The 24490-nt window shown below is 37.4% G+C and overlaps 1 protein-coding gene across 3 annotated transcripts in view; it reads right to left on the bottom strand.

Moving 5' to 3' along the window:
• Positions 1 to 1923: 1923 nt before the first annotated feature.
• Positions 1924 to 24490, bottom strand: part of WAPL (WAPL cohesin release factor) — a 138680-nt gene continuing 116113 nt past the window's right edge. For all 3 annotated transcript variants that reach the window (XM_039381154.1, XM_027734611.2, XM_027734610.2), the window contains 12 exons: positions 23051 to 23162; positions 17717 to 17944; positions 13479 to 13590; positions 12389 to 12486; positions 11145 to 11221; positions 9754 to 9929; positions 9331 to 9446; positions 8474 to 8635; positions 7111 to 7318; positions 5892 to 5980; positions 4748 to 4843; positions 1924 to 4395 (listed from right to left, as the gene is read on the bottom strand). In XM_039381154.1, the coding sequence (XP_039237088.1) occupies positions 4330 to 4395; positions 4748 to 4843; positions 5892 to 5980; positions 7111 to 7318; positions 8474 to 8635; positions 9331 to 9446; positions 9754 to 9929; positions 11145 to 11221; positions 12389 to 12486; positions 13479 to 13590; positions 17717 to 17944; positions 23051 to 23162 (1540 nt within the window). In that variant the 3' untranslated portion in view covers positions 1924 to 4329. The remainder of the gene's footprint in view (positions 4396 to 4747; positions 4844 to 5891; positions 5981 to 7110; positions 7319 to 8473; positions 8636 to 9330; positions 9447 to 9753; positions 9930 to 11144; positions 11222 to 12388; positions 12487 to 13478; positions 13591 to 17716; positions 17945 to 23050; positions 23163 to 24490) is intronic.

Genomic DNA, 24490 nt, shown 5'->3' on the forward strand with positions numbered 1-24490 from the left:
AAAAGAATCCAGTAGTGTCCTTTACCCAAAGACAAATTAACATATTACACAGAGGAAGAGAAGCAGCAAGATCAAGAATTACACTGGCCTGGTTTTGAAAACACTTGGCTAGCAGAATTCAGGGCAAATTCCAACCTCATTATCTTCAAAAACCCAATTAACAGGCCATCCTATAAGGAAGGGCTTGATGCAGCTACCTAAGTCCTCTTTATCTTTTCAACTCAAATACACATTTTTGTTTTCCATACCCTTTAAACAAGAAAAGTACCACATCCATGAAAAGAAACTTTACTGTGGCTTGGCTAAAAGTAGCCCCAGCTAACCAAGCACACTTTGACTTCTGCTTACTAAAAGCAGGAATTGGTGATGTCCAGAAATGAAAAATGAGGGAAGACAGAATGCTCACTAGTGCATCTGACATCGAAAACATCTTTATCAATTCAGTGAGGTACCTGAGCCCAAAAACATGGTTCAAAGCAAGAGATACTCGTAGAATATTCTTTTCCAGAAACACATAAACCAATGTAACACCCCAGAGCCCTGAGATTGGCTCAGCTGGTTAGAACATGCTGCTAACACCACCAAGGTTGTGGGTTCAATCCCCAGATGATCCATTCACTTACGAGTTGGGCTCCATGATCCTTGTGGGTCCCCCTTAACTCAGAATATTCTGTGGAATCTGTGAACTCAAAATACAGAGGTGATATGAGAACCCTCACTGTCACCCTGCCCACCCAAAGAGGCTGTGCAGCCTTCCTCAGCCCCCTAGCAGAACCACACTATCCCAGCTGTGTGCTTGGCACTGATGCTTGGCTTGGGGGGGAGAGTGAAGCTTTTATACCTTTGTGACCACCTTCTCCTGACAGCACAAAACCAGCTCCCTCAGGCCAGCTTAAGGAATCATCTCCAGCACTGCTGCCTGCTCTTGGGTTAAGCTCCTGGTAAATCAGTGTCACCACATCGTGCCAGATCACTTTGCTATTATGCAAATCAAGCACTTCAGACAGACTGAAAGGGAAATAATTTATGTGAAAGGCTATGACTCCCAAATCTGCAGAAGCTTCACAATTGTCCTGTTAATCTGAAAATGCTGATGTCACCTCAAAGCATCCACACACAATGCTTCCATTACATAACTACCAACAAAATAAACAAGAGGAAATACTTTTACCAGATTTTTTTTAAACATTTGCTTACACAAAGCTGCATTTGCCTCTTACAGTACCACATACCAATAACATACCACTCAGTATTTCAAACTCCAGTAACGTTTCCTTTACAGCACAGAAATAGTTACATTATGCTGAAGCTTGTTGAAGTGGCAACGAGATGACACATCACATTCAACTCACTTTACAGCTCATGAATTATTGCATATTGTACCCGTATCAAGTTGTACCAATTAAGGAAAAATCCATGGGAAAAAAAATCCATCTGGAAATTAAAGCATCGTTCATATTAATCGAGAAACAGAGCAACGCTCATGGTAATTTCCTCATTTTTCACTGAATAAAGAAGCCATTAACATGCCCCTTGATGTGAAAAGTACCACCAGAATAAGAACTGCCCCATTTCCCCTACGCTCTACCACATTTTTGTTATTCTGACTATAGCTCCTGAGAGTTGTTACTGAAAGATCAGTGGCAACTTAGGTAGAGAACTTCAAAATGCATCAAGAGACACAGTACATCATCTCCAGAAAATGTCCAGGCTTGGCTGGTTTGACTGACCACAGCCTCAGGTCCAGGCACTGAATTTTGCTGTCCAAACACACAAGAGAAAAGCAAAGCACCACCTTCAGGATGCTCCACTATTATTTTTTGTCTTTTTTTTTTTTTTTTGTCTTTTAGCAATTTACCTGACACTGCCTTCTTGCTGCAATCACTCAGAGGAGTGTTTTATTGCATGTTAAAAGACAAGATATGTATTGAAAGTAGCAATTTTATTTGAGTTAAAATTATTTACAAAAACCCAAAGACATACTTCATGAAACTGGTACAAACTATTTTTCCTGCCGTTGGCTTTTGCTCCAAAGATCACAGCTGAGAAATACTGTATAAAATAAAAATAGGATTGGATTCAGAAAAGTACTCTACTGTTCTAATTTCCAATTGAGAGTATTTACACAAATATTTACAGTGGAAAAAAAGTTACTTTAAAACTTTAATTTGCAAGTTGGCCTCAAGTACCCTTTAATGCAGAGTTATTTGAGGGTCTAACACACAAAAATGCACTGCAGTTCACAGGGTGATTTCTCCCCCCACCCTCAAAAAAAAAGTATCTGCATTTGTCAGTGCTTGACAATTAGTTACATTTAAAAAAACTGTTAAACACTGAGGTAAATCAATTCCCAAACAATTACCAGTGTAACGAAGAAAGGTAGTTGTCCCTGCTTTCCCCCATCATCACATTTGGATTTTCTTTTATCTTGCCATATCTCCACAGAAAACCACATAATCAATTTGAAATTCCATTATAAGTGAAAATCTCTAAAATCACAAAACTAGATGGGCCAAATATTCAGTCATTTCCTCCTGATACAGACCATTTACATCCAGCTTCTCCCTCTCTCTCAATACTGGTTTTTTGTTTTGTTTTTTAACGAAGGGGAATACAACCTCAAAAACTTTTCTAAGTTACACTGATAGACTAAGTTTTAGAAGGTGATGAGAGAAAATGCAAAAAAATATGACCAACATAAAATTTTTGCCGCTAATCAGTTACTTCCTTACAGAATTCCCAACAATCTGCATTATCAAAAATAGGAAGACATAGAAGGCAGCCACTGTATGTAAAAAATTTACAGCTGGCACTGATACAAAAGCACAAGTTCTTAACTTTATACATGGAGATAACACAAGATCTAAAAGCAGGTTAGATTTCCTGTTATTTCCTCCTCATTATACATAGAACTAATATTCTTATGGCTTCAAGTTTTACAAATTCATGGAGTAACACGATGTAACTACCTATACAGGTATTTAAAAATGTCAGCGAAGCAGATCTCAGAACAGTCTGCAAATATTCAAGACCACCTTAATAAAAATAATTACCAATTCTGTTGGTCTGAATAGTGAGTGCAAGAAAAAAATTGCTAAAAAAATTAATGTATTTTCTGGGATTCTTTGTTCCACTTCAGTCTTCAAACACAATGCTTTGCTGTGAACTAGACCTCAGACTGAACAAAATCTTAGCTATATCAGCAATTTAAGGCTTTGTGTTGTATGCATTTCAACTCTGTCATACTACAGAAGAATGAAATAGAAAGATTATGTCAGCTGGAAACATTAATCCCCATTGGTGTTTTAGCTTCTTAAAAATTCTTCCCCCTAAAGCATCCAAATTCCTGTACTGAACATTATAAAACACACCTGGAGTTCTTCCTCGAAACAAACTAAAACAGCATTTCAAAGTTTTTGCTTATTAGAAGTGTAAACTACCCTGGGATTAAGCATCTTTTTTTTTTTTTTTTTAATATTTTTTTCCTTTATTTCCTTTGCTTTTTTAAACAGGGCACAACTTTTTATAGTCCCTATTTCTTTAGTGGATAACACACCCTCAGAATGGCTTTGTGTGGTGCTGGGGCTGCATGCTTGGAACTACAAAGCATTATGGTCTGTCCCGTTACAGTACATGGGCCGTGGGAGGTGTAGAACTGAGAAATAGTTCAACGACCTAATTTCAATCAAAACAGTATAAAAAATAAACTATCCAATCCTCGCCTCTTTGGATTCCAACAAATTTTAAATATAGACAGTAGTTAAAATCACAAAAGTATTTAAAAATTTATATTTTATGATTTTGGAATTATCTAGTAATAAAAAAAGCAAGAGCAAATTAAACTCAAATAGGAGCGGTGCTGCTGTCCAGAACTTCTTTATTAGAACATTTGTTTGATACCTCAGTAGCTAAGCTGCCTTTGCACCTGGCTGGCATGAAACAGTGGCTCAACAGTAAACAGCAGTTGCACTATCAGCAGCAAGTTTTTCCCCTTGAAACTTGTCACGAACAAAGCAAGAAAAAAAGATAGGGAGGGCAGACCCTGCCAAAAATATTTAAATACTGCACTGCATCATAAACAGCAAGGTTTCTTTATTTACTTTCCTCAGAACCTTTTTCCCCTCATTTTTGATAGTTGCAGATTGATGTAGTAACTGTCTTTTAGAAAATGCTGAATGCATGGTTAAGAGACCAGGTAGCCTTAAAAATCCGAACACGAATGACACAGATGAATGCTCTTGGTATATCCTTCAAGGACTTCTTTCATGACTTCTTCTTTTGTCTAAGGGTAGCTCCAGCATTAGAGTGCCTGCAGCGGAAGTTAAGTATCTAGCAGTGTTCCAAGTATTCAATCACCCTAGAGATAGATTTCTGGCCTGTTGTTCCAACAGCACACTGGAAATGTAACAGAAAACAGAAGTAACAAACAAGCATTTGTAACACCTTGTTAAAATATTTGAGAGCTATTCTAATTTCACAATTTTAGTGTTTACAATTATATAATCAATAAAAGCAACTAGGGTTCAGGCAGACAATCAAAAGTATTTTCCTGACCAATCACAGTATAATGACAGGCAAAATTACGACAGTCAAACGGGTCTTCAGTATTTAAAAAGGGAGTATCATCGTGTGCTCTTATCAAGACAACAACTGAAAACTTAATGCTTTTAAAAATGGATGAAATATTAACAAAAAACACAATTACTAAAATATCTACATACATCAATTTGAAATATATATTACTTACAGTAAGGTTCATAAAACTGAGAAATTTTTTGAGCATTTCAGTCATTATCGAGAAGTCCCCTTCAGGTAAGTACTCCCTCACAGTAGTCACATTGATCTAAGAAATAAAACAATCTTTGTTCATTTGGGAAACATTTTTCTAACATAGAACTATAGTACTCTGCATGTGACATGCAATAAGACAAGCATATTCAGAGGATTATTAAGATGGTTTTTGCTGTCATCTTTATGATTTAATTCTCTTTTAAGCAATATTCATATGCTTACTGTGTTTATATTTCTAGACAACAACAATTGCTAAAATATTTTTTGTTGTTGGTTTGATGGTTTGGGTTTTTTCCCCTTAAAAAAATAATCAAAGAAAAAAAAGGACTGTCAGACCTCCCCAGGACCCACAAGATTATCAAGAACTAAAAACCCCACCAAATCACTCTTCTGACTTGGAGAGACTCTCCCTTTACAACTGTTGAGGGTTGAGAATTACTGAATTTATTGTCAGTCTCACTCCAAACACTAAAACTGTACAGGCACTAATCTGTACAAAGGCACAGAACAGCACCTTAAAGACCATTTCTGCCACCATGGCAAATATAGTCAAGCCTGAAGGCAGGTCTGAACCTCATTTTCATTTGAGCATATATTTGATAGGAAACTTTAGGAAGTTCTCAGCCATTAGAGTTCTGTACTTTTAACTTCAGCTTTCTATTACATATTTCGAACCTGAGGCAATCATCTTGAACTAATATGGACACAGACAATTTCATGTAATTTCAATGGAGGAAAAAATAAAGCAGACTGATAAAGAATAAACAAGTCTGACGGTAACTTGCTTATTTACTGAGAAAGCACAGGCTTGCCAATTTGCCTTTCCAAAATAAGTTCTTTTGCTGGCTACAAATAAGGGGAGAGAGGTGAAAGAGGTTAAATATTCAATTCCAACTGTTTTTGAAAAAACATACTGATGTTCAGAAAATTTGTTTTGGATGGAATACGTCTGGCAACTTTTCACAAAGCTGTATACATCAATGTAGCTTCAGCAGTGTACTTGCTCACACTGAAGCCTAATTTAACCAACCCCTTTCAATACAGGAAATTATTACTTCACTAAAAATTATACTGGACTTAAGAGCAACTTATTCCCTTACTGGACTCTCCTGGCAGAGACAGCCTAGAAGCAATGCTGTGTATGAGGCCACAATGCAGTCTTCCATGTGCTTCCCAGCATGCTGAAGAGCTGTAAAAAGAGACAACTGAGTGTATTGTATTCTCTAACCACCTGCTATCTTTTACTGCTTCAAATACAATCTTTCATTATCACTTTCCAGAATACTTTTTTCTCAAACAAAACGAGATCTTGGACTGGGAGTTCAGAGGCAGGAATCAGGAAGCACCCTACTTACTGACTCAGCAGCACATTCTCGACAAGAAAAATGGTTTTCATTCACTTTTAACTCATTCTGCTGGATAGTATTTTACTGTCTGCCATTTCAATGTGCAAACTTTATGCTGAACACACCAAACTACCAGTGTAACTGCTTCATGTGATACTATAAGCCAGTAAGACTTCTACCCAAAGCAGTTTATAGCATTAAGGACAGCAGATATAGTGGTTTTTTGCTGATGACTCAGCATTTTTTGCAAACTACAAATAACTGCAGACACCAGTTGGTGGAGCTACAAAAAGGAGGAAGGATATAAAGCAAGGTTGGAGAAAGTAATATACCACACTTATGAACAAAAGATTAAAACACTATTAGAAATAATACAATGCACCTACATTTGGAAGATTAAAGAAGGACTGATGTTTCAGACCTGATACATTTTCAAGAGACAAACTACATCACAGCTTAGAGATATTCAAATTCCTGGGACAAGCTACCAAAGATGCAGCACATGAAGGCATTACACAGATACCTGAGATACCACTGATGGGGTAAGAAGACAGAGAAGATGGGGACAGAGGAGGTACACATGCAAATAGGGAGAGGAGGGAAAAAAGCTCCAACCCTTAAAAGTAGCTTAAAACAAGAACCCTGGGAAACAAAATTAAGGCAGATAACTTACAAGGACAAGGTCCCTAAAAAGGTTTTGGGGTTTTTGGATCTCTTTTTTTTTTGAGGGGGGGGGGGGTTTGGTTTGTTTTGGATTTTTTTAAGAAACTGATAAAAGGTACTATTAAATAAATAAGAAATAGCAACATTTCTTCCACTTCTCATACTGCTCCTACTTATGGTTTGTAGCAGTTTCACCTGGAAATCTCAGCCCAAGAGACTGCATGTAGGTGGGAAGCAGAGGACAAGGTGGACTTCATGCAACCACACAGTTCTTTGCCTTCGCTGAGCTCATCACAGCCAGACAACGTACCTTTATTAAGATCAAGTTCTTCATCATCTTCTTCCTTCTTAACCTTCTCTTCAGTACTATCTGGCTTTTCTGTGGAGACCCACTGGATCTCCCCACTTGTCTCCTGCCATTCCCCACTCTTATCATGCTGAGCAGTAGGAGCTTCTTTAATCAACTCGTCTGTCTGGCTCTCAGCCAGCTGTGCCGCTCGCTCACACTCCAGGAATAGCTAACAGGGAAAATTTCAGGACAATTTCCATTATAAATTAAACCCTAAACACACTGAGTTAATACTGGAAAGTTTATTCCCCATTCACAATTCACCCCTTAATACAGTTAGTCTTCAATACTTTTCTTAACAATAGCCTTTTCTTCTTCAAAGGAAAATATAATCTGTCCCAACAGCTCCACAGCAAGATCTCCCTCCCCAGTGTTGAACCAGCTGCCAGGCTCCTCTTGGGCACTGTAAATGTTTCATTGCTTTCTTTGAGACATGGCTTCAAGACTAAAAGTTGCCATAATTTCCTGTCCATCTCTGTTGTCTACCAATTTTCATCTTCTTTGGACCCTAGCTACACACTCTTGGCTTTCTTAGCTTTTACCTTGATATGTAAAAAGCAAAAGTATGAAGGAGTAATTTAAAATGACTTATCAAAAATGTGAATGAACCAGTAATCTCATATTGTGCATTTATATCCTGTCAATTATTTTCCAAATAATAAAATGACCACTTTTAAATATTGCCAAACTGTATACATTAAGATATTTAATATCATTACTTTTATCGGGTTTTTTTGTCTGCTGCTGAACAGTTATTCCATATAGTTAACAGAACTGCTAAAAGCAACCACAAAATTAACTACATTGAAATAAAAAGTCTGTCATTTCCTTTCCATTTTTTCATTTTAGTTTGCATGGTGGAACTCATTCACCAAAATCACTGGTGGATTTCTTTTTTTTAAACAAGCCAGTCAATACAGTGTTTAAGAATGCTGTTTCACATCCATAATAATTACATCTGCATGTAAGAGAAAAGTAGCTTACAGTTTTTACAGCTGGCTTAAAACAAAAGTCAAAGTAAACAATAGGAACAATAAAACTAGAAATAAACTGTATAGTAACAAAAAAGCTTTAGGGACATGAGAGCAGCCTTTGGATGTCTGTAATAATGATACCACTGTCTTTTACCAGGAAAGCTGTTTCTGTAGTGGACAGTATGGCAAAAGTCAGAATTTTGAGCAGCACCCCTCTCCCCCACTGTGTTGTATTACTCAAAATACTGAACAGAAAAAATTCTGACACATCTTCATTTCCGAGTTCTCCCTTCTCCCTTGACAGTCTGATAATGAGAAATGGCAGCTGTCAGAGGACAAGCATTTCTTACCTGCACTAAAGCCTGGACAGCATCAATCTGTCCAGTTATCTTCAGGCTCTCGTCTCCTTCGCCCGTGCACAGGGAGTCAAAGGAACACGATGTCTCCATATTGACGAGACAGTGCCTGTTCCGGGCACTGTATTCCACCAGATTGATCAACAGACCCAATCCCTGCAAGAATTAGAGAGTCAAAAAGGATTACACACATTAAAATAAGACACTTCAGCAAAAAATGTCTTCTTTAGTGCTTATCTGAGGATACATAACTTACTAACACACCCTTATGAAACAGTCTGAGAGACGGAGGGAACAGGATTTAAAGAAATACAAGGCAGAGATCCCTGTACAGGAGAACTTTCATAGAGGCATCTCTGTTTTTCCAGTTCTGAACATGAAAACATTTCTGGAGCTGAGAATTTCTTTGCAGGTTAGGGATTCATGTATCCAACCTTCAGATTATGTTCTTAAGAGATCCTACACATACACAATTTTGTTGTAGCTATTTAGGTCACACTGGTCTATTTTACATAAACTGAGGTAAATTTGACAAAGCCTTTATCTTACACAATAACCAAAGTTCCAAAGTTGAAAAGATCTTTGAAAATTAGTAATTCACAGTCTTATTTAGCTAAATCTCTTTGTTCACCAAGCAGTGCACTTTTTTCCCCACAAAACACCGGAATAAAAACCTCAAACTCACCAAATCCTTGCAGAAACTTTAAATACCTCACTAAGTGTATATATATATATATATAAAAGACAATGAAAACTAGAGGAAACTATTCCTTAATGTGGAACCAAAGTAGTTCAAAGGGCAAGAAGGGGGTAAACAATTTTCTGTTAATGTAACAAACACAATAGCTTACCAGCACCCGAATATCAAATCTCTGTTCTTGAGGTAGGAACTTTGGAACCTGAAGCACACAATTCATTGCTGTGCCTATCAGACCATCTTGTTCACCTGTTTTTGTACTACCCCATTCTGTAAACAAAGAGAGTTGAGAGGCTCAATTTTGAAAATACTCACGTTCATAATGGTAAGCAGATTGATAAAAACCTTTTGGTCCTAAGGACAAACCAGCCTCCCCCAGCCTAAGCACACACCTCAAACACTTTACACTTGCAATTACTCATCCAGCTTGTACAGACAAATTACTGATGGCTCTAAGCAAGCATCTACCATACATAACTGCTTCATTGCACTGTACATGGAAAAACCCTAATCAGGACCAAAAAAATGTTTTATTCGATGCTTTATCAGAGAATATGCAAAATAATTGTTGGTTTACCGTTATCATTTGTCAGGTTGAGCAAGACCCCAATGATGGCCCTCATACAGTCTTCCACTGCTTTACCCACATGGTTAGTTACATTCTGGTGAGGCAAAGGCTTGTTGTCTGGTAGGCAGATACTGTCTTCAGCACGATTATATCGCTGGATTAACTCCTCACAATGCTGCAGGGCTCTGCAGGGAGAAGATGCAGAACAAAGTTATCTTCACAACATAGAGAACATTCCTCTTTTATCCTTGTTCACCAGGAAAAAAACTCAAACAGAGCTTATGCAGAATTTTTCTGATATCCAGATGCCCACTCTGTAGGTAGACATAAACTTATCACCCATAAAATCTTTCATAAGCTCAACTGAAATTACGAAAAACAAAAACCGGGGAAGCTTTGTCGCTTAGAGCTTTATCAGCTTGGTATTTCAAGAGCAAAAGTTAATTTTCCTTCCCAGCTTCAGCTTGGTCTTACAATAGATATCTCCTCTTCCTACAAACTCAGTCTCTCATATCCTCTGGCCATCAAGGCACAACATGATTCTGACAGTGTTATCTAAATTTTCTCTTGTTCTCTTCTCAGAACTATTTCCCTTCTGTAAGAAATGACACATGACTTCCTACTAGTACAATCTAATCTTGTAACACTAATGGACCATAGGCACAATTCTACTGCATAACACCAGTTTCATGTTAAACCACTACACTGATTTAAATTACAAATAAAACTAGAAATGTCCAAAATATATATTGGTCTAAATAGCATATTAAACTGCAATTTGTTGGTTTTTTTTAATTTTAAAAAATACTCCAATATCTAACCTACAACCATTAAATAATTTTTCCAATGAGGTCTGTAAAGTCAACCTTTCAGCTTCATTTGTTCTCTTATGAAGAGCAATACAAGGGGCAGACAGTCTCTGCCAGCCAGCTGAGACCTCACCCAGATGGATAAATGGGTTAGAGGTGTTTGTATAAGAATCTCTGTCAGGGAGAACAGCCAAGAACAGAATTTCACTACTTTAATTCTTACTTACACTGTCAATTCTGTTATGCTCCACTTAAGCAAATACATAAGCATAATGAAAACACAGCAAATAAGTGTAGCTTCATAACTGCCCTCTTCTGTGTTCCTACTGAACTTGGTACAGATGGAGCCAAATCCACAGTTTGCAGCTTCTACAGAACCAACAGTAGCAGCACTAGACATTGGCAGTACTCTGTTAGTTGCCCATACCTTCATCTAAATTAACTTCACCATTACTTAATGGAAAGTAACAATGGAAATGGTGGTATTATGCCCCCCTAGAATATTCTGGTATAACATTCTGTTTATTTTTTCCCCCATCCTGTGAAGTGTTGTGCCAAATTGTCTTTTTTTTTTTTTTTTTTACAACTTACTTAGCAGAGGAGACTATGAGTTGTGAGTCTTTGTATGCTATCAGATAGCTCTGATTTTCTGGATTATGCACAGTTACCTAAAAAGAGAAGGAGAAAGTAATATTAAAAATAGGAGGGGTTTTCTTTACCTGAAAGAGAAGCATTCCCTTTCACTACTACCCCACTTTATTCAGTTCCACATTTCTTGGTTATTATCCAGTGTAAACTTTCACTTCTCATTATCCATTACTGCATCACAAACCATCCTGAAGTTCAAATTTGAATATTCTAACACTAAACAAGGTTCTTCTAGTGTTGCTTGGAAATTCCGCTGTCCAATTTAAAAGCAGAAAATCGATCTGAAAATTTTTCTCTCACCTTTGACAAGGCACGTAATGAGTATTTTTAGGCAGAAACCCTTCACCAACTGTTCAGCTTTCTCAGTTTTTAGCTTGTGCTTATACTACCTTTGAGTCTGTCCTTTTATTTTAGTGAAGTTACCACTGTAGCTATTTGCCCTCTAACCCAGGTTCAATGTGTTCAGTGAGATTCATTGAACTCTGATCCCAAATGTTGCTTTCCGATCCGTGGAGATGTGTTGCTAGAACATAACAATGTTCTCCTGCTTGCTTATGGTATCACAATAACAGTAACACCAATAACAAACACCAAACTCAGCAGAGAAGCACCCACTAACCATTCCTGTCAATTAAGCTCTACAAAAGTACCATATATTTTGATTCTGCTCGAAGTTCTCAAAGAAATATTTACCATCTCTGTTTACATGCTTAACTGATGACAGGACTACTTTGCCTTTCAGGGCAGTTTTCTCTTTCAGCGCTTCGTCAGATGATGGTTCAAATTAGCAATTCTTAAAATATACATCGGTTTATTGCTTCTAAGAAAATACTGCTTCTATAATGATCAGCTATTACTAGACACACACTGAAGAGTCAAACTCATGCCATGAAAACAACATCCATAAACAGCAGCTTTTCATAGGAACTTTAGAAAAAGCATCGTGTAACATTTAGTTATTCTTACCAAAAATAAACCCGGAAGGCAGTACATACATACAGAATAGTAAAACAGATTTTCAAACATTCCAGAAACACTGATAAACATCAGAAAGTTAGTACAAGTCTACGAAAAAAAAAAATCAACATTCTAGTGTTGTAATGTAACTATATCCCAAAAGACTGTTACAATGAAAAGGTCTGCTTAAGAAGGGTTTTCAGAAATGCAATGTATCTGCTCATACTCACGCTTTCTAAGACCCGTAAACACCTTTCTGCACCCCATAACGAAGCAACCAACTTCTCCTCATTTTCATCACTGCTTAGGTGATCCACACATTCTTTAACTAAACACAAAAAGAAGTTGTTTTCCACTATCAGAAAGAGATCTTCAAAAGCCAGTTGTACAAACTAAGCAGCTACTCAGAGAGTTGCTATCGACCTTGTTTTACACTTTACACACCTGCAATGAATGCTTGGAAACAATTATCAAGCCACGATCAGCATTTTTCATTTCTCCAAGTAAATTTAAAAAACAAACCTTAACATTTGGCCCTACAAGTTTGTGATTGTTGCTACAAATTACTTAAATCATATATTTTATTTTCTCCTGACAAAGAAGAGATTATCCAGCACACGACTATGTTCCTTAACTGTAGTGGACTGTCTTTTAGCAGAGAAAAGAGATACAGCAAGCACATGCTCCCCACACTTCAAAAATCTGAAATCATAACCTGAAACCATGTGCAAGTTGAACACTTTCATCTCTCCAATCCTCCTTTTGTTCTTCCTCTGCTTACTTAAGACCCAGCTTTATTCAGTTCAAGAATTCATTTTAAAAATGTCCCTTTTCTTACCTTTGAGATGCTCAAAAAAACCTGAGACATATCTTTGAAAAATTAATTAAAACAAAACCCCCACCATTTTTTCTTGAAGGGCTGACTTCCTCTGGGATATTTAGTTTAAAAGTATTAGGTCTGAATACAATTCTAGAAGACTGCAAAGGAGATCTACTCTACAAAAAGTGTGCTGCATTTGTGTGCTGAACAGAGATACATAACACAGTAACCTCTAATCTCGTTTAAGACATTTTTAATCTCACACATTACATGCAACACTATACACATTCTGTTTAACATTAAAACTGCTTTCGACCCCACATGCAACAGAATAAAGTCACAAATATTTCTCAATAACTTGATATTGAGTTGTATACTTTATTTTAACACAGCTAATAATTTTTCTGCTTTTAACCGCAGAAAATGAACATTAATAAAAGCAAACATCTGACTACAATTCACTACTTTTTCACACTGTCAAAGCAGTATCTTCAATGTACCTTTATCTACAATATGATCCAGACCACCCAGAAGTCGCAGTTCTTCTTTAAACCAGTCCCCAGCTCGCTTTGAGGTGAGAGACAGTAACGTCTCCATTGCCAAATGCCCGGTCTGAAAGAGAGAGGGTCTGGAATCAGTGAAATCATCACAGGCAGCTGTATATATCAAATCATACAAACACACGTCACATAAAACCCATAAAAACAGCAGCAGAGATTCTGAGTAGAAGAACCAGCAGAGGGAGCAAGAACAGACTTAAAAAATATGCATATCTTAAAAAAATGTCGGTACTGATAAAAAGCTACTTTGCATTTTCAAATTTTCTTTATTTTATTAATAGCTTAGAAAACCCAAACAGACTCCTTTCATTTGTTTCTTTTGTTATCAAAAGAAACAACCGGAGGAAGGAAATGGACAAATCAGCCAGGCAGGAAAAAAAACCCAAGAAAAGCCAGAGTGAACACAGCTTCCCTGGCTCACAGATACATTTGCTCTGTGCTTGTAGAACACATTTGCTTCCAACATAGGTACTTTGTGTTTTTAATTTTAAACCCATAGAATAAAGCAATTAAACTGAAACACTGCAGAAAAATGTTACTCTATTTACTGATTCAGTTTTCTTTTAAAAAGAGGAACACATATAGAAATTTAGCTATAGCGAATATAAGTTCACTCCCTGCAAATAGAACTTGAAGAGACTTTAGGTGACTATCTTAAATAATCCCCTGCATTGTCTTTAACCAAAACCAACACCATTTGTTAAGTCAAGACTAACTTATTTTTCCAAAGGCCTCTAGTTAAAGACATGTTAACAATAAAACATTTGTATACATACAGATTTACACCTATGCAAAAGGAACTAGTACAGATTTCCTGTAACACCTGGAAAACACAGAGGCAAATCTGAACTACCATAAGCTTAATAAATTCATATATGGTACGTAAATACAACAACGAAAGGCTGAAGAAAAAGCCATAAGATCTCGTTAAAACCAACTGAATTTTACCACTCTCAAGTCACCTTCCTTCCCTGACAGATTGGATGTGCAGTGTTCCAGGGAGGGCTGTGCTTTCTCTGAGCTGTGCCGGATGTTCCAGGACAGCAGTTCAAACTCAGCCCCTCCTGGGAATAACAGCTCACCAGGCTTGAGCTCAGGTGATTCCTCTCACTTTACAGACTGAGCTTGAAACATGGGGAACTGAAATCATGCATAACCTAAACCTGACTGAAGGAAGCTGATTAAAAACTCTCCTTGGAGATCTTTACAGCTACAAAAGATTTAGTTAACTTCCTAAATACCTTCACCACAGAAGCTCAAAGGCCACACAAGGTTTGAAATACGGCAAAGGGCAATAAGACTTAAAAAACCTCCAGGAGAATATAATCTGATATTTGTACTACCGGGCATAAGAACACCATTTTCTTTTTCTTATTTTTTTTAATAAAAGCAATGAAACCTTGTAAGCCTTTTGCTTTTGAGGAAAGTAGTCCATTGCATTCAATTTTTATGTCGATTATTACAAAATTTTAACACCAAAGGTTCAAAACATGGTTCCCTTAAGCTTTCAGCCTTATGTTTATGTTGACAGTGAAAACCAGAATAACCTCTTTCATCATCTGGAAAGAGAAGTCACTTCTGAAGGTTTTTGTTAGGATGCAAAAGAGAGGAGTTGGCTACAAGCATGAGCTACAGAGGGCTGTGCTGACTGACAGGCAAGGGCCATTTGCTAACATGAAGGCTGAGTTCTTCAGGTTTTATCTTCTAAGCCAGCACAAAAAACCTGGAACAAATTCAATCCACGGAGAACTCTTTCTTCATTTCTGGGTTTATATTTTTAATATTAAGAGCAGAACCCTTTAAATACCTGTTTGAGCACTCAAAAAACTAGCTTCTAGACAGTCACATAACATGGTCTGTGGGAAGAGAGAGCCTGTATTGATCATCTTCACTTGATCTGTGCAAGATTTGAAAAACTGAAGGTATAACTGGTTAGGCAAAAACTAGAGTTATCAAAACATCTGCTGCAATCCTCCTGTTTCTCAGTTGATACGTCTGAGTCTGAAAAAGCCCAGATCTTTTCTTTACTCCCAGAAGATTTGCATTTTTGTTAGCATTTTCTGCCTGTCATCTGGTACGAAATAGAGATTACTTATTGTATCTCATGACAGAGATCCATCCAAAAGCAGTTTGATCTTCTACATATGTTCATTATTGTCTCAACTTACCGTTGCTACTATCTTAAAATGGAAGAGAACCTAATCATCTCATTTGGCTTGCAAATATTCTCTGAACACTATATAGTCTCTGCTTCTAGATGGTGCAGCTGGGAGGAAACCAGTTTCCATCTGTGGGGTACCACAGTATTCAGTGCATTTACAGCAACAGCTCAAAATAAATTTAAAAAATAGAGCTGTCTCAGAACCCACCCCCCCAAATAAAACAGCTGAAATTGATGGCCTAGGATATTATTACTCATGAACAGCTTCCTCACAAGACAGAGACAGAGTCCCTTTTGATATATCCTCTCCCTTTAAAACCCATGCCTAAGAAAACACAAGAACAGAATTACAGTTCATAAAAAAGCATCAGGCTAGATCAGATTATGAATATGAGAAAAGCTCAAGCAGGAGACAGTGGTCTTTGTGGCTGGATGCTTTTGCAATGAGGAACCTGTACCAGCTGTTCCATGCTTAATAAAGGGAGCTGTCTTACATTTTATAGTGCAAGAGATATCCTGGCACTGACAAACTGTGTGCTATGTGAGCTGCCTTCAGTGCCAAAACAGCACTGAAATAAGACTCTGATTATACCAATTCCTAGCTGATCACCACCTAGAGAACAAATTTCATTCTGTGTTGGTATTTTCACACTGTAAATGCAAAGTGGAGAATATAATCTCAAATTCATTCTTCCTTTGCAGATTTCCAAGGTCAGAAAACTAATATGAGCCCCCTACCCACACGTTTCATATGTTCACAGGGAACAAAAAATTGAAACTTCTAAACAATTCTCCACTGTCACCACAAACTGATTACCAAGATTAAGAATGATGTCATCAATATTAACTTCCTCACCCAAAATTCAGCTCTTGCTATTGCTACATAATACTGACTTTTCACACCAACTCAGCTATCTGTTCCACAGCCAGAATTTGGATGGAAAACCCCCAAGGTAAACCCTTCCTAAAGTGACACAAAAGTCACAGAAGCTACAAAAGAAAATGCCAGCTCAGCAAGGCGTATCATCCTTTAGTCTAACCGAATATGGAACGCAATCTTGACTGCAGATTACTGGCAGGAGTTGGAACACTACTTGCACAGATAAAGCTCTAAAAGACTCCCTTCATAAACAATAAATCAGAAGCTTCTCCTGTTGGGTGTATTACAAGAAAAATGGCAAAAACCTAGTAAGGATCTTGAACAGAATGTATTACAGGATGTTAAAAAATTAAGATCATACCAACATCCACTACACTGAAATATGGTGAATACAATGACACATTAGTAAATTTTGTCATTTATGACCACTCATCTTGTCAATCTGTCAATCAATTCTTTAAATACACTCTTTTAAAAAGCCTTTGTAACTTGCCCTTTATTTTCTAAGCTAGCATCAAACCATGGCTAAATTTATTTTTAAACAAAAACAGTTCACTCTGCTGCAGCTGAAGGTCTTTTCATGAAAAGCAAGTATGTTGAGAAAGGGAAGAAAAAATTCATCCACATTTGTGGTAATCAACAGATCTGCCACCACACTTTGGGCAGGGAAAAATTAGTTTCTGCAGGACAGATTGTTGATTTTTTTTTTTTTAATGGGAAAACCATATTTTCAATTTAGCACAAAACACTCTTATTCCCATGCACAAACCCCTATTTGCTTGTGAAAGTACATATAAAATTTGAGGCAAAGAAATGGAGTCCAATAATCTAAGCATGGTCTTTAAAGACATGGTTATTTAAAGTGGTACTTGTTTGTAATTGCTCCCTTAGAAGGGGCAAATGGACACTCAGAGAGCTGAAGAACACCATACCTTTATCCTACTAACAGCCTTTTAAAAAGGAAATTTCAAATTGAAAGAAGAAAATACTTGCAGTGCAGTCATGTACACATCAAAGGTAGACAAAGTGTCACAACTCCTTTGCTGGGGATACAAAATTAAAGATGATGCTCACAAGTTCCACTTTATTGAGCATTCCACAACCACCAAGGCTTTCTAACAAGAGCATGTTACCCACCGTGATGTTTTCGAGATCGAGATGTTTGTTGTGAACGGTTTCACACAGTCTCCGAATTTTTTCCTTAATTTTGTTCATGTCTTTTTCATTCAGTAGCTTGGCAGAAGAAGCATCTTGTTCCAATTCCAAAAGCCGTATCATCAGATCTAGACTGGCTCTGTCTAAATCCATGTTCAAGCGATCTCTGCTCAGGATGTACATCAGAGCTGCTGTACAAAGGGACAAATTCTTGGGGTGGGAGAGAAAGGAAGAAAGAGACCAGGTAGTTTTTAATAATCATTCTAAGCAGACCTTTTACCATTTTTAATAAACAAGCTGAAGATTTATGAAAGAAAATGCCTGACAAGTCCCAATGTACACGAGCACTCACATGAGCACTCGCTGTTGTACAGATTCCTTCTAGCAAGCTACCAATGCTTTCTCCTAGCAAATCAAACTGAGACACAAAGCACTCAGTGTATTTACACAATCCTAGTAGAAAAGCACAGGTTTCTACTTTTGAGGGGCTCAGTGCTGCAGACAGAATAAGAAACAGAACCTCCAGTAACACAGTATTACAGAAGAGACAGGTGGCAGGGGACAAAGTGAAAAAGCACAGGGTACGTGGCAAGGTGGGTGAACATTCTGGTTTGAGGGGATGAACTGATGACAGCACCAGAAAATACAGAGATCATAAAGACAGTGATTGGGGGTGCAACACAAGAGGAGTGCCTGGTGACATAAATTCTGATTCTGCCAAACAGGTCTGTCAGTCAGTAGTTTATCCAAACCTTTTTAGCATAAACACATTTTAGTTCCAGGGGAATTCTGCTTTTTGGAAGTAGCCGGAGCATAAACCAGCTTCCCCCCTGCCCTGTTCCCATCAGTCCTTAACATGTGAATGTTATTATCCTGACCATTCCCATCTCATACAGAATGGGTGTAAAGGGATCTCTTACTGGCTAAAGAAGATTTAAGTTTCCTTAAAGAAGGAATTAAATTTCATCTTCATGAGGATCCAGAAAAGCAAAAGGAGCAGTTGACTGTCAGGAAGGGACACAGAAGACAGTGAAGAGAGAGAGAGCAAAGCTCTCCATCCCCAGTGTTGTTAAGTACAGCACTTGCACCAAGAGCACTGAGCTCCAAGTCATGGTAAAGAGAAGAATGTTCCAGGGAACTGAGTTGTGCTGGGCACAAAACTTTCAGAAACCTTTGACAATAACTGGAGGAGAGGAGAGCTGAAGTGTGTGTGAGGTATGTGTGTCCTACTGAGATCAACTCTCAAGAGCCAACAGGCTGCATGCATCCATTGCAATTGTTTCTGTATAAGGTAAATTAAAAATGGAAACAAACTAATTCTGGGATGTGAGTGTTGTACAGCTCAACAGCAAAGAGCAGTATTTCTGTGTCAGAGCTGATTAACATCTTTTTAGAGTTCAGTCAACCATCAAAGCAATCATTAACTGCTGTTTATTTGAGAAGCAAGTAATGATCATACTTGGTCATACTAAGCAGTATCAGCATTTCCAAGACACGATTAGGCAGATGACAGTCTATCAAAAGCTATGTTAAAACTCCTTCCTGTCTGAGTCAAGCAAATCCTCAGGTGAATAAAGACTTTCATCTAACCAACTACCAAAGATGCACTTGAAGTACTGAAGGAAGGAAGCAAGAGTTTCCAAATCCACAGCTCCTTTTGTGAATACAACCTTGAGACAGAGTTGTTTAAAAAAAAAATCCAACAAAATCTTAGCTGTGAACATCACTACTCCAGCCTTTTATCACATCTGTGATGCAAAGCAGAAAGCAATCTATGCGATTTATCTACACAGAGAGGGATACACTGTTCTCCCTTAATTTTTATTAACTTTCCCCAGTAAGCCTTTGCAATTCTATAATTTTAATTATAGAAATGTTTACTCTTGATTTATTTGCAGCTGGCTTATCCTGTAATAAATGTCAGGTTCCCGGAAGAGTCTGGAAGATGAGGTTCTTTCAGAACGACAGCGATTAAACAGGACACAGGATTACTCCACTAACCATTGTTCAGCCAAGGTAGACCTAATAAAGCAATATCTACGAAGAACTATTTTCTAATGACCAGCATTATCTAGGTGGGTTTCTTGCTAAAAAAAAAAAATTTGCTTTAAGCCCCCAAAGGAGTTCCTATCAGCTAGAAACTATGCAGCAGGTAACAGAGGGAAACTGCTGAATTTATAATCTGGGTTGCATTATTTAGGCATTTCAAAAAGTCAGAGACTGTTCTTAGATCACTACTCAGAAATGCTTTACAGATACTCCAAAGTCTGATAAGGGCAGTCACACTCATTCTGTAAAGCTCTGTACCAAGCCTGTCCAAGGTTCCCTTCTTTTCAACCCATCCAGCTTTCCATTATGCAGGGAGTAACAGTTCTCCCTCCACATCAGCTCTGCCAACACATCCCTTCAGATCTGCCTCCCAGGTTTTAAAATACTGAAACGTTTCAGAAGTGACCAAGACATGATGCAGAAGGTCTCAGGCTGCAGGACTGCTGGAAAAGCAAAAAAGGAGAGGACTAGCTCTGTGTAAGAAGAACCAGGCTCCTGCCACAGCACACACACTCGGGCCAACAGGCCTCCAAATGCTGATGTGCAACAGGAAAAGAGTGATGTTGGAAAAGTAAGGACCTTAAATGTGGATGGTGCTTATGACAGAATAAACCTGCTTTAGCTTCATGTCAGTGATATGGGTTTTCTAATGTTGGTTTCTCTTAGCCTCTGTAAGCAAGTTGGTTTCATCATGAATGAAACAACTTTACATTTTCCTCTGATCTTCTGTATAACCACCCTGCCTGAAAGCTATTTCATGCCCTACAGGTACAATACACAGAATTCTGAGCTGAGGAGGGAAAAATTGTTAGTACAACTTATTTTTGATCAGTATCCTAAGAAAACAAAGCAGCCAAAGAATCCAATCAATCCCTCAAAATCCCTCCCTTACAGATTGCAGTACAGGGGTGGTTTTTTTTGGATGACCTTCCCCCATCCCATTTTCTATTCCTCAAGATGCTTAAGGCACATTCTGCTTCCAAAGAAATGTGGAGAGAAGAAAAAAATTAAAATAAATAGAATTTGCTCTAGACAGAAATTTTATGGCATATCTAACTACGGATTTGCACTCCATACTTCTACAGAATTCAGGAAAACATCCTAGTTGAACATACACTCCAGAAACAGCAGACCATTTACACCCACTCTCATCCTTGTCTTCTCTTGCTTGTTCTATTTATACTCCAGCTTGTGGGAACAGATGGTTATTTTCTAGGGTTCAGCACTACATTTAATGCACTTTTATTTTTTTTTAAGTTATTCACATGCTGAAGACATTACAAAACCACGTTTCTGTGCTTAACTACTGACAGTTATTATGAAAATATAGGTTTTATTTTCAAAATTAACAATACTTCAAAACCTTCATAGAGCACCACTGAAGAGACAAAGTCAATTAATAACTTAAGCGTAAACACAAGTCTACAAGAAAAATTTGGTGGAACAAGTAATTTTCATGTGATTATTTTTGGGCATAGCTCGGTAAGATAGCTGGTTATTTTGTTTTCCTTGCTGGTTAAAGAAATGCCAACTGCCAATCTGCAACTGCTATTTTATACTCCTTATGGAAAGTTATAGAGTCCCCTCCACCCTCAGTCTCTTCCACTGTATCAGAACACTGAATGCAGTGTATGCTCATATCTGTTTCTATTAGCAATGTAATTGTGGCAGCTTTCCCATCTCCAAAACACTTGAAAGAAAAATATTAACTAAATAATTGTGCATTTTTTCCCCTCAGTCCTTATTCATCTTAAATGGATTTGAGCCACGCATGCAAAGCCTAGTGTGATTTATTACTCTTGACTTACTTCAAACTGAGATTTAGTGGAGAAATTTTATTCATTTTGAATAGTGAAATAATGAATGAATGGAAGGGTAGCATAGAAAAACAGCATGCTTATACAGAGAAGACCATGTTGGAGTATATACTGTCAGTAGTTAGGGCACATGTATTAGCATTTATCAAGAGTAGTTTAATAAATCAGTAATTTCAAAATACTGTAAAACCTGTACCAAGAATGTACTGTAACTATATTAAAACATTAACTACAAATTTTTTTTCCCTTGACAAAAGGGAGCGTTTCATCAAATATACTGAAAATAGTGAATATAATCAATGCTTTTTGCTACTGCAGACTAATAATAGCAGGCAATTTCCTTTTGAACTGCATGTGCTGCTTCTTTGGAAAATGAAGGAATAATGGTAACTGTTAAAAGACAGCCAAAAATACACCCAGCAAGCTTGTACACTTTCCAAGGAACCATAGCTGTCCTCTGCCCATCTCCTGCATCTCAGTGGTGGCAACTGTCCTAAATAGAGTGCCTGTACTTTATTTACTTCTAGTATCACTTGGCACTATTTTGACAGCTCACAAAATAATGAATTCATTGAACCTGCTGCCTGTGTTTTACAGTTAGCCATCGCTAATTTTTGAGGAAGATGGAAAATAAGCTATTACTTTAAATCAGTTACTGAAGACTCTACAGCTTTTCCCTCCACCCACAGTAAGATGTCAAACAGCACCTCTGAAATATCTATTTCTGTGAGTGCAAAGTTTCATTCTGCATTGTATGTCATTCTTCTAGAGCTATTACAGAAAATAATAAAGCTGACTGGATATACAGATCTACTACCCATTTTCAGTGACATCTTCTATGTTCAACTTCTGTAAAAATATCTCAAGGGACACCCCACAGAGGTAACGTTGATAGGAAGGAAAATCCAAACTGCTTCAGTTTAACTCTCAGGTCATGTTATCATAAGTAGATAAAATTTACCTTTCCTAGATTTCTCATAGAGCACTGCACACACTCAAGGCATCCCACAACTGCAATTACAGCAGTGCTCAGGAGACAGGTACAAGACATGACAAATTCCCCACAACAGCTACAGAAAAGGTGATAATTCACATACAAGCAAGTCTGGAGATGAGCACTTAGAGCCACTTTTAAATACAACAAGGAAAGACTCCTTCCAAATGTATTGTATTTGAAAGAAATCATAAACACAACAAGAAAACAACGAAAAAAAGCTTAAGAGATGCCATAAAATAGCAATCCAAAGCGCAGTCAGTTTTTTAAAAAAGCTTAAATGATTTCTTAAAAAAAGAATTTCCAAACCCAGAGGCACATGAACAGTGGAAGAGGAATTTGTCGTTGGAACACAGCTTTCTCAAATGGAGCCACTGATCCCAGATGCACAGAAAATTAACACACAGTTGACAGGTATCAACTAACTCTCTAAGGAAATATGGAAGGTCTCCTTACCTGGTGGTGTTGGGAATCATCCAGTGTTTTGAAAACCATGGCTACCATCCCGTGTGCTCTCAGATGCATTCGGAAGCTGGGCATGGCGCACTTGGTCGCCAAGCTGATTACACTGGAGAAAATTCATTCTGGATTAGAACAACTGAAATGACCACACTTAGCAAACCAGCACATAAACAAGTCCACAACACAGGACTGACCAGATGCCTCAGACAAAACTCTGTTGGGATGTTTCTTCTAAAATTTACATAAGGCAAGTTTGCAATTGGTGAACAGAGTAGTGTTTTACTCAACAGTTGCTTACCAGCACCAAACCATGTCTGCTTTATTCTAAGCCTGGCTAAAAACAGGACTTGAAAGAGCACCTTGAACTTGCTTCTTAAACAAAACAAAACCAAAAACAAAAGGTGAAACCAATAGTTAAATTAAAACATTCATGGATTAAGCATGAAGGTCTGATTTAGAGACACGCGAGAGCTTATTACAGACCAAGGCATTATCAGAAATTGTAAATGTGAACTTCCACTGCTATCTGATGGTTATCTAATTGACTGACTAGTCCCACTTATTGTCTGATATTACTATTACAGGACATTTTTTTTATATTTATTGCTGCATTTATGAATGATGGAAACATTATAGATTTCAGAAAAAAGTCTGACAAATATATTAATCAGTGACCAGCATACCAGTTCATTTCAAAAATGGAGTCTTTCCCCTGGTTTTATCAGTAAGCTGCCACTTCTAGCACAGTGAAACATGGCAACTATTAAAAACATATTGCTTTCAAATGTGCAGTAATGTGGGAGTGATTCTGCAATCAAGTCTTCCATGGCTACTGAGGAATCTGATTGTAAGAGATGCACACAGTAAGGTGTTGAAAGAACAAGAGGCTTTTCTGTCTCCAGTCACAACAGCACCAGTGAGAGCTTACCTACCAGTTTCTCATTCTTTTATGTCTATTCCTATCCTTACACATTGATTCCCTCTGGAAAAACACTTTTCTTTTAATTTGTTAACTGAAAGAAAAGATTTTTATTGTGTTTATACAAGTTACATTCTATCACATAAATTTGGAAAATAAAGAATTCAGTTTAAGATCTTAGTACGTTTGCCATATGAGCAAATTAAGAGCACTCAATATGAAAAATACCCCAAATTGTCATTATAGTAGTAATTTATTCTTATCATAACGTATATACAAACTGGATGACAGAGTTCTTATTTCTATACTCCAGCAACAATATTCATTGCTAGTTTCTGAAGAACAAAGAATAAATTTTAAAATAGCCCCCTTAAAGGCATATAAAGCTTTTTCTCAACCACAGTCAAACCACAAATAAAACATTCCCATCACCTGTCTCTGTGGGTTCGAATTTTACCTTCTCTATTATTTCAGTTTTACTGAACAGAGAGGAAAATTTACAAGTATATAAAAAA

This window comes from Pipra filicauda, unplaced genomic scaffold, assembly GCF_003945595.2.
Source record: "Pipra filicauda isolate LSUMZ 115617 unplaced genomic scaffold, ASM394559v2 scaffold214_size1419223_pilon, whole genome shotgun sequence".
Classification (NCBI taxonomy): domain Eukaryota; kingdom Metazoa; phylum Chordata; class Aves; order Passeriformes; family Pipridae; genus Pipra; species Pipra filicauda.